The 15198-nt window shown below is 34.6% G+C and overlaps 1 protein-coding gene across 1 annotated transcript in view; it reads left to right on the top strand.

Annotated features, from left to right (window-relative positions):
• Positions 1–15198, top strand: part of LOC134797255 (synaptotagmin-15-like) — a 77206-nt gene that overhangs the window by 45241 nt on the left and 16767 nt on the right. Inside the window, exons 6-11 of the mRNA XM_063769477.1 lie at positions 320–408; positions 1729–1853; positions 3258–3351; positions 8828–8995; positions 9410–9517; positions 11273–11489. Coding sequence (XP_063625547.1) covers positions 320–408; positions 1729–1853; positions 3258–3351; positions 8828–8995; positions 9410–9517; positions 11273–11489 — 801 coding nt within the window. The remainder of the gene's footprint in view (positions 1–319; positions 409–1728; positions 1854–3257; positions 3352–8827; positions 8996–9409; positions 9518–11272; positions 11490–15198) is intronic.

Below are 15198 nucleotides of genomic sequence, written 5' to 3'. Positions count from 1 at the left end.
GCGGTCGGCAACCAGCGGCCCGCGGGCCGCATGCGGCCCGCGAACCTCTCACTTGCAGCCCGCGAGCCTCCCTGGCTATTTTGTATGTAATATTGACAAATGACAATGTCTGATAAAGTCATAAATATTAACATAGTGCGGCCCACGTCCACTTCGTTAACTGCTATGTGGCCCTTGGCTGCTAAAAGGTTGCCGACCGCTGAGTTAAGGATATCAATTTTGCTTACCCGAAGAAAAAAAAATTACTCCAGTTTCTTATTTTACGTAATTTGGTATAAACTGTAAATGTTTAATGAAATTATGTTACAATTTGTTTTAGCAAACACGGCCGACCTCGGAGTGCTGGACCCGTCTCTCTACAAATCGGATTGCCTCGACGAAGACCTACTCTGGCCCGAGGGCCACGTGGTAATTCATTTATTCCTTTATATAGCCATTCACTTAATTCATGAAAATTCAATCAAGAAGCTATAATTGGAAAGAAGTGCCGTTAAAAAATTAACTTCGTAATGTTTTTAGCTTAAAATCTGATACCACTCCTATAAATTCATTTGTTCTACATCAATAATGTATTAAATGAGGAATAATTTCATAGATTTATAGACATAGTTTTCTAATTTACCAAGTAATGTAGATATTTCGTAATAGGCTGACTATGTTTATACTGTTACATTTAAACTTTAGTATGAGTGGCTATATGAATACTTTTCAACATGTATTTCTAAAGCAAATGTTATTAATGTCATGTATAGGTATACTAATGGGCTAAGTCCACTGGTTAACTGATAGAGAATGCATTAAGTCTGTCTGCTGTTTGTGCAATATAAATTAAATAAATAAATTGACACTCGTACATACTTGATAACAACCGTAGAGTACGAGTAAATATAATAAACTCTACGCGCTTTATTGTTCAAATAACTGAGTACCTTTCAAGCGTTTGTTTTACGAATATTTAAAAGAACGAAGAATTTCATTGTCACAACGCCTCTGTAATTGAGAAAATGTAAAAATATAAAAAGGCCTTAATTGTCCCATATCACATTTTTGTAATCGCAAACCATAAAACATAACATAATGTTTCCACAGCCATTGTTTATTAAAGTTGCGTGCCTTATGAATATTTATACATAATGCCAACATGACGGTTTTTATTGTTTCCGACGACTTTTATGTAGATATAGAGTTCTAACAACTTTCTGTTCCAACGACGTAAGGGCAGAGAGTAACGTTTACTAAATAATTCAGCGCGCCTTTGTAGAGCTCGGCGTTTTTTATTCAAACAAATCTTTCCGTTAACTAGGTACTAAATATAGCATTTCAGAGGTCGTTATTGTTTAGTAAATGGCCTGTCAGAGTTGTCAGAAGCTGATTGAAATACCGCGGTGCGTAGGTGTAAATTATAAAATAAAATAAGCCCTTCTGCGAATTCCGGATTTCTAAATTCGTCTATATCTCATTCAATTATTGCAAGAGCGAAAGAGATGATATCATAATATGATGATATGAATCATAATACGGTAATAGCCCTGTAATAAAATTGAGTTCCACACTCCAGTGCTATTTGCACTCCAATTGATTGGTGCGATTTACAACCAAGCGCAAATTGTAACTTAACATGTGTGACAATATTTTTATGACGCCATTTTTGGACGAGCTATGTCAATAATTAGGCGGCATGGGTGATGTTCCTAATCACGTGATGACCTTTCGTTTTAATTTCCCCAGGGGCGCGTGTGGTTCACGCTGAAGTATGAATCCACCACAGAGAGACTTCAGGTGCACATTTTGAAGGTGAAACATCTGCCATCTCGCACCCCTGCTCTTGCCAATGCCTGCGATCCGTATGTAAAGTAAGTATTATTTTGGTTAAGCACTCCTCTACCTACTTGACACGTCATACCCAATTTTATGTAAAAAGTCAACTGTCTCTTTGTCTATTTTGGTTTGCCAGAATACGAGTATATTGGTTGCAGTCTAAGTCATGTAAGATATTCTACGGGTTCTTAATAGATCATCAGTTTTAATTTACAAATTCTCACTGTCTATCATTTTGGTAAAATGCTGTGTAGCCATAATTTGACATTTCATACCAAAACGTACCTATCTCTTACTTAAACAAAAAGACCTTCAAACTACCAGAGATACAGGCACAAACTGGAAAACACTTTGCTCTTTCTGTACGAGTAAATGTTGGTCCTGCAGTAAACTTGTTTCGACATATTGGACAATGTAATGCCAGAATCTGTTCTAAATTGTTCAATTTAATTATCATTGTAATCGAATAATTGTTACTAAGTAATAACATGGTGGAGAGTACCATTTTGTACGATTTGGAATTGAAACTCTAGGTCCATAGGGTCCCAGCGCGCGTAAGTTGTTCGCAGAAATCGCGAAGCGTCTGGTTGACGTAACTGGTGACCGAAGAGCTGGCGGCTACCTCGCACAACGTATCAGCATTGCGATACAGCGAGGAAATGCCGCCAGCATCCTTGGTACAATGCCTCAGGGGCCTATTTTAGATTTAAGCTAGTTATTAATTTCGTTTAGTAGTACCACTGTATATATATTGAATGTAAAAAGAAAAAAGTAATAACAATAAAATTGAATACTACTAATACGTCACAGAACGACTATACTACTTACATACATAGCTCTTTACAATGACGTCATATTTATGCGTTGCGTTTTCGTCATAATTATATTTAAGATGTGCACACTGCACAATGTATGTAGGCTTTAATGTTAAATTATCTATTATTATAGGTAATGTCTATATTTTAAAATAACTTCATAACTACACATCGGTAACTCGTGGCATTTAGGTAGCAGGCACAGACTAGTGATGTGACAATGTTCTTCCTATACGAGTCGAGAAAAAAAAACCACTAAAAAACGGAAATTAATTAAACTAATCTTTTAAGTGCTACCTAAATGCCACGAGTTACCGATGTATATTCATGTACATTCAATCTATTGATAATTTGATAAGATTAAGATAAAATACATACACACCGATATGCAAACATTCCGGATTCAAAAATTTCAATCCCAAAATAGTAGGTACAGTGTAGTGCACAATTATTTTCCTTCGTATTTTTACGGAAACGTACGAACGTGTCTTGCTATTTCAGTCAGTCTCGGTACAAAAATTACTGAGGTTCATTGAAGTAGCATGACAAATACGAACGTTTCCGAGAAAATACGAAGGAAAACTATTATGCACTACATGTGTACTAAAATATTGTTGTTGATAGGATCCAACTGATGCCAGACGAGAGAAGAGTTCTTCAAACAAAGCAAAAGAAGAAATCCTGCAACCCAATGTTTGATGAGACATTCGTCTACCAAGTGAGTTTTTAAATTTAGTTCCGTCTTTTGGAGAATATTACATAAACCATCCAACTTTTTAGTATTTAGATAGCAGCAGTCGTGATATAGTATTATTAAAAATTGTTTTAAGAACTTACTAGAACCTAGATTATTGTATAAGTGCATTATTGTAATTATATTAAGAGGGTAGTGGAAGACCGCTTCTCCATACAAACGTAAGTGATGGCGACTTTTTCAATGAATTTATTTATAATTTCTCCATCCAATTTTGCAGCTCACTGTACATCAAGTTGAGTAAAAATATTTTCAATGTTAATATCCACAGAATAAAATGGCAACTACGTTTAGGTACATAGAGAGCGGTCACGTGACTTCTGGCCCGATTCGAACTTTAAGGCAGGGACACACTTATCCCACGTATGCAACGTTATGCAATGCATTATGACATCTGAACCCTGACATTTGTATGCTTAGAAACATACTTGTCATGCGTTGCGTTGCGTATGACAAGTATGTTTCTAAGCGTACAAATTTCAGGGTTCAGATGTCATAATGCATTGCATAACGTTGCATACGTGGGATAAGTGTGTCCCTGCCTTAAGATACGTCAAATATTTCGATTAGATACGATATGGATTAAATATGTCAGTGTCAAAAGTGACGTTTTGTTTGAAGAAACGTCACTTTTGCCACTGATATATGTAATCCATATATGTGACGTCCCACGGTCAAAGGTACCTTATGGCAGGTATGGGGTTATGCATACCCCAGTAATCTACAATAAATAAGCTATCGATAACACAAAAGATCAACCTTCTAGCTTGCGTAGTTACAGAGATATGATTTTTTGAAAATAATGTTGTGAAATTAGCAACTTTACGATAGAGAAGTTTTAAGTTTAGCCGCCTAAAAAACTATGTTCCTGAAGTAAGTTACATAGTTGACTACAAATAATAATGCTTTATATATCTGAGATTAAAAAAATATTGCGACTTGTTCTGTAATGCAAATAGAAACTTTTGATATCGACTGATTTATGTGTATACTAACCAATCTCTTGAAAATAAAGTTTTATTTCATTTTCACGATTGATTGCAATGAGCTCTCAAGATTTAAATTTTATCTATTAGAAAACGACAGTTTAAGCATAAAACAATACCGATTTAGAGGTGAAAATGTATTTTCTGACTTTTTCATATAAAATCACAAAATTGAATATTTTTACTTTTAATGTGACACACAATCAATTTTTCTGAGCACATATGAAAGAAATTCTGTCATTCAAATGAAATAAATCCTAAAACCCCAACTAAATACTATATTTAACCCCTTATGCCACTTTAAACTTACATAACAATAACAGTATTTGCTCCATACATTTACGAAAAGGTACCTTATGGAAATAAATCTAATAATACATCACTACAAAATATCAATCATATTATAGTTTATCTTTTATGAATAGAAAATATTAATTTACATTAAACTGCCCCCAATTTAATTAGTTCTTCGTCATAATAATCTTAAAAAAGACCAATAATTTGTATGTAATGAAAAGGTACCTTGTGGTCAAGTTACATGATGAGGCATGATGATGATGGAACAGTTAGGATAAACTAATAATATTTTGGGGTTAAGATGGTATAAATCGTCTATTTCTTACAATAATATATTTCGGTTGCTATTGAAGATAAGCGGCATTGAGGTTCAATGACCTCAGATATTCCATAAGGTAATGCGTCGGGTATTGGCATTTTTCAGCAAACCAATGGCTGATTTACTGCATGCGACCAAACCAAATGAAGATTATTCTAGTTAAGAAAGACTTGACGAGAGTAACTTTGGTATAATAGCAGTCTACTTGGATTTGTGATGTCGGTCTATGTACAGTTATAATATTTGCGAGGCGCCCCAACCAGAACTGAAATTATCAAATTAGTTTTGCAGAATGCTAATACAGTTCTCTACCAAACTTCTTTTCCCGTATTGACGAGTTTTTTTGGGAATTTTCAATCTTTTTTCCATAAGGTACCTTTTCTACTAAACTCTGAGACGACATTACTAGGCTTATAACTAACTTATAACAAAAATAAAAACAGGTAAACAAACGTTACGCATTAAGGTTTCAGATCACACAATAAAAAAAAATTGAGCATTTTTTCACCTCTTTATAAAACATTTAATATCTCCGAAACTAGAAACCCTCATAAGGTACCTTTTCCCGTGGAACGTCACATATGTAGTATCTAGACGTACTATAATTGACGTATCTTAAAGTTCGAATCGGGCAGTGTGTCTCCTTTCGTTTTTAAATCCTAAGTGCTGTCTTGTGCTGCTTAAGGGTAACATTCCATTTCCAACGACAGCTGCACTACTGTCAATTTTACTATGGAAATTGACAATGACAGCGACGCGTTCAGTACCGGTAGTGCAGCTGCGGTTAGAAATGGAATGTTACCATAAAGGGGCCTATTGAATACCAGTTCGCCGGACTAAACGCAAAATTTGATAGCTCCGAACAACTGACAGGCTGATATCGTCCGGCGAACTGGTAATCTGTGGGCCCCTTCAGTGATACAAAGTTAGCGACGTGCGTGTTTATTACCTAAGTATTAAACTAGCCAGTACCTAACACTATTCGTCATCTACTTTGTAGCTCGTATTATTTTGTATTCTGTTTGTTTTTGGAATCACAATCTATCCACACGCGTTAATACATAACTATTACTCGTATAATTAATTATACCTACCTATAAAACTGGTTGACCGAACTAGAGTTGGGTACACAAAAGATTCATGTATTTTACATTGTTACATTTATATATCTGACCAGTATAATTTCAAATGCATCCTTTCAACAATGTAAACACAAACTTAATATATATTTAAAACAAGGTACATATTTAAATCTAGTAATTAAAATGTAAAGTGTAATTAAACGCCTTTGTTGGTCGTTCCTTTTAATAATCGTTACAAAGTGGCGGATATACACGGTCGGCTTAATATGCTGTAATTAACACCGTTGCCGCCACTTGCCTCTCGCCAGGGTGACCTGTTTTTTTATAGTACAAAAGCTGCCAATTAAGTAGGTGTAAAGGTGACACACGGAAATCATTATCATACATACATACATATGTACATACATATAATTACGCCTATTTCCCGGAGGGGTAGGCAGAGACCACGGATTTTCACTTGCTACGATCCCGACATACCTCTTTCGCTTCCTTCACTTTCATAACATTCCTCGTCGTTGAAATTAATGAATCATCAATTAATTTTGAGTTCTTAATATACCTAACGAGAATGTAATGAATACATCGCTAAGCAGCCAAAATTATACCTGGTTTGGTTGAGTCAATAGTAAAAACTAGTTCTTAAACAAAAGCCCAGGTATATTAGCCAAAAAGAACAGAAGAATGTAACAGTTTAAAATCCAAATATTACCATAATTGATGATTGATTAAATTTAATCTCAGAAAATACAGACAAGATAATATACAAAATGCAATATAATCGAGACCATGTTATTTACGTACAAGGCGAAGTTAAACATCCTACAAAATTTGTTTTCTCGAAGCTTAAATTGAATTTATTCTCCCGGGTCCAATTTCCCATACTTGTGCTTACATATGGAGGTAAAGGGCCTCATTCGGTAATCTGATCACGTGTTAACTTTCCGTTTTTCTACCGTTCGATTCGAAAGAAAACGGCAAAGGTCACACTTTCATAGGTTGAATACCTTACATAAGTAGGTGCATTTCATTCGAGATCTATGATAACGGATACATTTTCTGTGGATTCAGTTAAACGTGGACGCTTTTATTTTATTGTTCTTAAGTTTACTTAATCGTGAAATTATAATGAAACATTCGACTTTTACTCTAAAAACGCCACTTGTATTCCACAGTAGCCGTATTTCATGTACAAGACCGTTTAGAAAATGACAAATTAACAATAAAAAAGAACAAAAACTTAAATTAAAAAATATTGCGTCTTTCTATCACAGGATTTCAATCAATTTAAATGAAAAACCGAATAAGTTACTTCTTATTTACTAAGTGAATTAAGGTATGCTTTAAAAAAATATGTTTTTTTATTATTTTCATCATGTACATAATGAAAGGAAAGCTGCTTTGGTCTTCAAAATTGAAAACACTTTCTGAGCGGTAATCTAGATTTTATTTGTTTAAATATTGATATTGTTAATACGATCTTGACACAATTCGCAATGAATTTTGAAAGTATCTAGTTTACAATTAAATTATCCGCCTTTTTATTAACTTTTGACACAATACTGACTGTTGTTTGAATTGTTTTTGGCCAACAATATATATAGAATTGAAATACGAGTTTGATAGATTGGTCTAGTTGCGTGATATGACAACCAAAATGATTAGTACGAAAGTTAGTTTGAACATAATTTAAACATGAAACGTGTTTAGAGCTATACCTGTATACCTAAATAATATTAAACTAACTAATATCAATCAAGTAGGATAATAAAGTTTAAGTAAGCTTAAACTTTGAGTATAATTGACTTGAAAAATACGTACAATATTTAAATGTTGTATAAAAATAAGTTTCATGTAATTTTCATTAATTTCTCATTAAAAATTTAAAGTTTCGGGATTGATTGCACAGTGAAAGTCTAATTATTCAGTTTAACAGGCTGTGTCATTAACAGACATCGTACATTTTCCAGCATTTAAGGTGCAGCAGAGTGGTGTTAACGGAATTGGTATAGATAATTTCAACTGAAATGGTAAATTAAGGTTAATATTAACGTAATTAACGCTAATTAATCATTAGGGTTGAAATTATTTATACCAATTCCGTTAACACCACTTCGCTGCACCAAAAATGCTGGAAAATGTACGATGTCTGGTCATTAATTATGTAAATAAGTAACACTAACATCTACTCACAAAGAGACTATATAATGTTACCTAACTATATACATATAAATCTTACAAACTTCAGCGATATTTATTGAAAGGGACCCCCGCGATTGAAAGGGACAGACACTCGGCTCGATTCGGAAAATGAATTAGATTTCTACTAGACTTCAATAAGTTACGATACGGATAATTTAAAGATATTTGTAAGATAGATATGTCAAATTTGACGTTTCCGCGAATCTGGAGGTCCTCTTGAACGATTTCGACAAGTTATGACTTAGATGTCCAAGTCACATCTAGTCGATATCTAATGTAGATCTAGTTGATCTCTAAATCGTCTCAAGATCTTGTGATTATCTCGAAATCCGAATAGGCCTGTCTGTCATTATCACGTTGTCACTAAGACAAATACGAGCATGATATCCATGCAGCATCAGCATCAGTAATGAGTCGATTTTTATATACTGGGTTGTAGTTATAATGTTTCATCTTATACCTTTTTTGTATTTAAAATTTTACCTCCAGTCCGTCCGACTAATCGCTTCAGTTAATTGGTAGACCCATAATTTCCTAAACGCTAACAAAATCCCCAGATCCCGCCTGGAAAACTAGACGGACTTACACTGAAGCTCTCGGTCCTTGACTCTGGAAAAGTAGGCAAAGGAAAGCAGCTTATTGGTCACGTCATTTTGCCGCTGTCAGAACTCGAGGGCATTGCTCCTGATGAAGAACCACAGCTGTATAAAATGGATATTGAAAAGGTACAAATATTCAACACTTGTATCATATGATCGCTTGACAGAAAATTGTTACAACTATCTACAATATACGTACATACAATAATATAAGTACATTCTGCGACATATTGTAGTAACAGAAGCTTCTCTTTGGCCAAAATAGATATTTGAATAGATCTATTTTTTACGTTGACGTCATTAGTTGTATTTATTTATAAGGACAATATCTTCTTATTTTAATCAATTTCAATTTCAATTATTTATTCATAAAATTTACATTTAATCCACTTAAGAAATGACGTCATCTTCAAGTTAATAAATAAAATAAGGAATTTGTTTATGTTTGTCGGATTTCAACTCGAATAATTACTTCCAAAAACTCTTTGGAAGTATAAGTAATTAAAGATTTTCGTGATAACAGTGTTTTCTTTGAAACAGGAACTTCAAGAGCCGACATCGGACTTAGGTGAAATATTGGTGTCCCTTCTGTACAACGAGAATCTACATCGGCTCACAGTCACAGTCATAGAAGTCAGAGGGTTAAAGGTAAATTAGGTTTAACCTTTGAATTTGTACGCGTTCTAAATTTCAATTAAAACTGCCCACCTGATAATAATCTAGCTTAAGGGATTAAACTTTAAGCATTTTGAGTAAAATATGCTTCATTTTTGGAGTTATAACTTGCTTGGTAGTACCTAAGCATTATCTTTAAATAGGAAATTTCACTTAAGGGAAAAGAGTAGGCTCAGCGTAAACGCGCCATGAGATCTACGAGTGTTTATTGCCAAACCTTAGTTTACACATTCAGGGAAGCCTAAACTTTGGTTTTAACTTCATACTACCTACATTAAAGTTAGTTTTGTTGCCTAGATAGCTACTGGTAGCCCCAAATGGAAAGTTATTAGTATCAAGAAGGTCGTATTCTAGTTATCTGTCTATCTTACAGAACTGGTGGTCTAGCATAAGTTGCGTTCTCGTGCGCGAGTCCATACTTGAAGTCGCGCTAGATGTATGGAATCGCGCGCGAGAACGCAACTCATGCTTGACCGACTGAGATTCTCAGAAAATATGTCTGCGAGCGCCTAACTGCTACCACTCTTCTCATATAATTTTATTTGGAGGCATCAGCAATTTGTTAAATCTATTTTCAGAAAATTAAGAAATGTGTAGGTTTCAGGTAAATTTTGTTATGTAACCGGAAGATTTTCCCCTTGTGTAAATACTTAATGTAATTTCTTGAGGACTACACGCCGCTTCGATGTGTGAGCGAGACAGTGTACACCGGAGCGGCGTACGGATACAATTTGGAATCCGCCGTAGAGTTTCTCTACAATGTGTTTGGTATGCCCTAGGGAGCTGTTCGCTTGTCATTTATTTAATTATAACGTCTTCTGTTACTTTATAAGGATTTGCATCTAGATAATAAGCAATCTAAACACCTATTTGTATTTTGTTGCCTTTGGGGAATATATAGATATATATGTATAGATGTAGTCGTCGTATAAATATAAATTGTTAATGAAAAAATTAGGCAACTAATAGGTAGACCATCACTAGTCACTAGACCTTATAAAACAATGTCCCCCGCCACGTCTGTCTGTTTGTGTGTTTGTATGTTCGCGGTAAACTCAAAAAGTACTGAACGGATTTTCATGAGATTTTCACCTATCAATAGAGTGATCCTTGAGGAAGGTTTAGGCGTATAATTTGTGAACCCGTGCGAAGCCGGGGTTGGTCGCAAAACTGAGCAGCAAAAAGTGGCAAAACTGTAGTAAAAGCCTTCTGAAAACACGTATGTAACTTTTGCACTCTGCTCCCCATAAGATAAGGTAAAATTACCACTGAAAAGAATTAGCTGGTAGTGTATTTTTCAAGTTATTTTCAGTGAATCTATAATTAATTATTCGTATGTTAATTTTATCATAGTCACTCTTTTTTAAAAAAACGTGCAAAATTAAACGAAAGATAATTGCTGGTTATTACATTTTATTTAAATTCGCACAAGTATTTGTTTTTTGCTGGTTCGCGGGTTTTATATTTTCCACCGTCTCATAAAAAGATTAGAATTAAATAATTTTAAATTCAACCATATTTTTGCGCTGTGAATTATTTTTAAATATCTAAAGATTTTTTAACAAGGCGGACTACCTATCACAGATTGCAGGAAACTGTTGGATGAGGACAGACCATGAACAGATATTGTGGATAATCTTTCGGAAAAGCCTTTGCCAAGCAGTTGACATCCTTTTGCTTATATGGCTACATTTACCTGTGTTATTTTACAATATTATCTTTGTTTAGCTGGATCCATCTTCAAGCAAACGCGAAATGGTGGTCCGCGTGACGCAGGAGCGCGCATGCCGCGGCGTGCGCGCGCGGCGTACAGCGGCCGTCGAGGTCGCCGACGACGGGAGCGCGATGGTTTCAGAATGCTTCCACTTCAGACTGCGCGCGGACGAGCTACATACCACGAGTGTGACCGTGCAGGCGTTGCAGCCACACTCGGTTTATGCCAAAGGTAAACTATTTTAGGTTTATCTGGAAGGAAAACTCTCCCTACTTGGTTACGCTTTTCTTGTGGCCCGACCCGTAAACTGCATCTTAATGCAGCTGCAGCTTGCTTAAATGTAAATAATTTTAACACTTCACTAATCATTGTGCAGAGTGGAATATAAGAATGTAAATGCATTGTCACGGGCACTGGAAAGTCTAATGACAGTTTCAGTTTTTTTTGGGACAAAGTTTGTTTTATATGTTGCGCATGAGATAAATAAATTTTATATTCATTATTGATTACTTACATTTTGTATTTTAATTGCCATGAATCGTTTTTCTTATTTGGTTTTACCAGAGAAAATTTTAAACACAAATATGTCATAATATTTTTTGCTCATTTACGTGATAAAAGTACTTGAACATCCATGTCATAGCATCAAATCTTATCATCAAATGGCTACCTTAGTTGAGAGTCATGCAACATAATACTTGAACAAGGAAAAACCTAGATTCCACTTTTAATAACCAGACCATGCTAAACCTAACCATGCAATGCTATGCAAAGCTAAAAACAACGGGTTTTTTAATAATAAAATGCTTTTTCATGCAAATGCCGTATTTGTGTTGGACTCACTAGCATACTCAACCCAATAAAAATATTGATCTGGTATTATAATTCTTCGTTTCAAATTTAGCTCTAAACGGATAGAGATACGGTTTAGTTTTAACAGAAACCTATTTAGAAAACATTCAACAAGCTACGTTGTAAAACGTTATGGTCTGTTCTGTACTATTTTTGTCATAGTCTATTAAGCAAATTAAAAACTAAACCCGCGTCCGAATAAAATGAGTTCGCATTTGTGTGGTAAGCCTATACACAGGTTTACGTTACGTATCCGTATATTTCATAAAAGCTTTTATTTGTTAATATTTAGACAGGGTTTTTGTTCCATAACTTTGAAGCTTGGAAATCATCATCGTGATGATGCTAGCCTATATTCTAAGTATGAGACTTTTATTAGAGACATGATTCTGCGGCGGTAGCACTGTCGCATTTTAATTTCTTGTCACCATGCCTGTCACGTTCTAACAAGTATGTAAGTGCGAAAATGATGGGCATAGTGACAGACGATAAAAATGGAACCATGCTGCGCCCGCTGTTTACATTTTTTGCTTTTGTCAAAGAACTAGATATTTTATCGCAAATCAACGTAAAAATAAATTATAATATTTTCCTGATTTAAAAGTCTGTTAAAGTTGACATCGATATGATACGTGAGTCGTAGAGTCGTGTCATTTGATATCTCGTTATTATATACACGGTGGCTAAAAACTAACTGCATTCCCGTTGCCATGGAGGTCTTGGGATTATACTGAGCAACTTTTACTATGGGACCAACCCCGCATCGCGAACAAAAATATTTACTGTCCCATAGAAAATAGACCAGCCAAAATGTATGAAACAGCCAAATTCTTTTTTGCGATTTAGGGGTTGGTCCCATAGAAAAAGTTGCTCAGTATAATCCCAAAACCTCCCTGGCAACGGGAATGCAGTTATTTTTTAGCCACTCTGTATACCAACCCAAATAAACAAAACCAAAACTTGAAAAAATTTGAATACCGCGTAACGTTAGCTTTCTACTATAACCATTTCCCATTTCCTTTTTTTGATATTGATTTGCAATAAAAATACAGAATCTAACACGTATTGACTTGATAACATTTTAAAACTTCGCATGATTACCCATGCAAGATTGCATACAATAGGTATCAAATAACATTTCCCAATCCACACCGCACCATAAATATCTGATGAATTTGGAAGTTTGCAGTATTCGAACTTCAAGATATTCACAAGAGACGACACGTACTAGATCCATTCTAGATAAGTTATAGTTTAGATATCAACTAGTTCTCTTTTGCAGCGCAATTCGGGCAACCAATGTCACTTTTTCGTTAGATAGAGTAAGATATCTATTAGATGTGAATTGGGTCTCTAAGTCATATCCTGTGGAAATCGTTCAACAGTATCTCCAGAATCGCGCAAATGTCAAATTTGACAGGTTAGATCTTAAACATATCGTTATCGTATCTTGGTGATGTCTAAAAGATGTCTAATAGATGTCTATTTCAAAATCCGGATCAGGCCCAAAGTTTGCACAAGCAGATAATAATAATACACCACATATATTCCATAAATTCAGTCCCTGATAAGGGTAAATGTGGGGTAAATATTTATGTGACGTGCATGTGTGTGATCCACAATCCTGGCAGTTGTGTATTTATAGTAGTTAGTCTACATCTACTCGTACATTGTAAAGGAAGGTGTATTTTTTTGAGAAAGTAGGTAGATTTCTTTAACCCTAGAGTGCTCGCGCTATGAGCATTTTGCCGCCCTCGGCGAAAAAACTGTGATTACTTAAAAACGGTTCGTTTGTCAAGGCCATGCGTCCTAGTAGCTGCCCATCCGTTCTTTAGTTCTCTATTTTCCAAATTTGGAGAAATTTCGTGCGTGGGTGACGGCAGGAAGCAAATGTTGCTGCCGCTGTGTCGCGTATGGCGGCAAATTGCTCACCGCGCGACTACTCACGTTAGTAAAATTTAGAGTCCGTTTTTTTTCTAAAGGCTAAATATGAATAGTTTTTATTAAGTTTAATATTGTTTTGATATTAACAAAGTAAAAATAATAGATAATATTATTTAATTTATTCCACTTTATTATTGTTATTGTGACGAACCTTTTTCAAAGAAATTCTTCAAGATATGTTCATATCACATATAATCAAAAGATCTAACGTAAATACTTTACAGAAATAATTGGGGAACCAAATCTTATGTTTTGTGTCATCTGAACACCAAAATACACCCTCAGGTGGAGAAGATACATTATTTGCACTATGCTCGTCCAAGGAAAATAGAAGGTCCAAAAAGAGCACAATATAAGTGCAAAGTTACTGTGCGACGTATATTGTATACCCATGTTGGTACATTGGTTGGTACAGTCCTGGTGGACTGATTTGCTAAAATGTATATAGAAGATAATCAAAACGTTTAATTTAGTTAAAAATATCGATATTTCTTTTTTTTTATGTAAGATAAGGTAAAGGCCGTGTTAAAATTCGAACATTTTTATCTAAAATTTCCTGTTTTTTTTTAATATACTATTAAGAATAAAATTATAACACAAGTTACTTTTTCTAATAGTATTTGATTCATTTTATCCCATAAATATTATTACAAAATGATTTAGTTATTATATTAAACAAAAAAATATGTTAATTAGAGGCGGCAAAATGCTCCCTACGCGAGCACTCGCGTTACACGGAGAGGCGCGACTACTCTAGGGTTAACCTTACTTGAGCGGAAACAAGATTTTGTTTAATTTGCTTATCTTAACCATTTTTTTATAATTACATAATTGTTATAAAACAAAATTATGAGAAATATATGAAGATATTATTAGTTAGAAAAATCATGCAATATTCAATACTTTTTATAAACTTACATAATTTTAAAGTTCACAATAAATAATTTGCAAAATTAAAAAAATAACAAGAGGTTTGAACGAAGTAAAATTAGCAATTTAATACACATAAATTTAATTAAATTAAGTCCAGAAACGGACTACGTTTATGTGGGTTGTGCCGCCATTTTTCCCGATATCGCAAACAATATAAATCAGTGGACGTGCTAATCACGCGAGGTAAATAAAATCTACCATGTCACGACAG

The sequence above is a fragment of the Cydia splendana genome, chromosome 15 (genome assembly GCF_910591565.1).
Source record: "Cydia splendana chromosome 15, ilCydSple1.2, whole genome shotgun sequence".
Lineage (NCBI taxonomy): Eukaryota > Metazoa > Arthropoda > Insecta > Lepidoptera > Tortricidae > Cydia > Cydia splendana.
The sequence above is the reverse complement of the archived record's forward strand: the minus strand, read 5'-3'. Positions and strand labels throughout refer to the sequence as shown.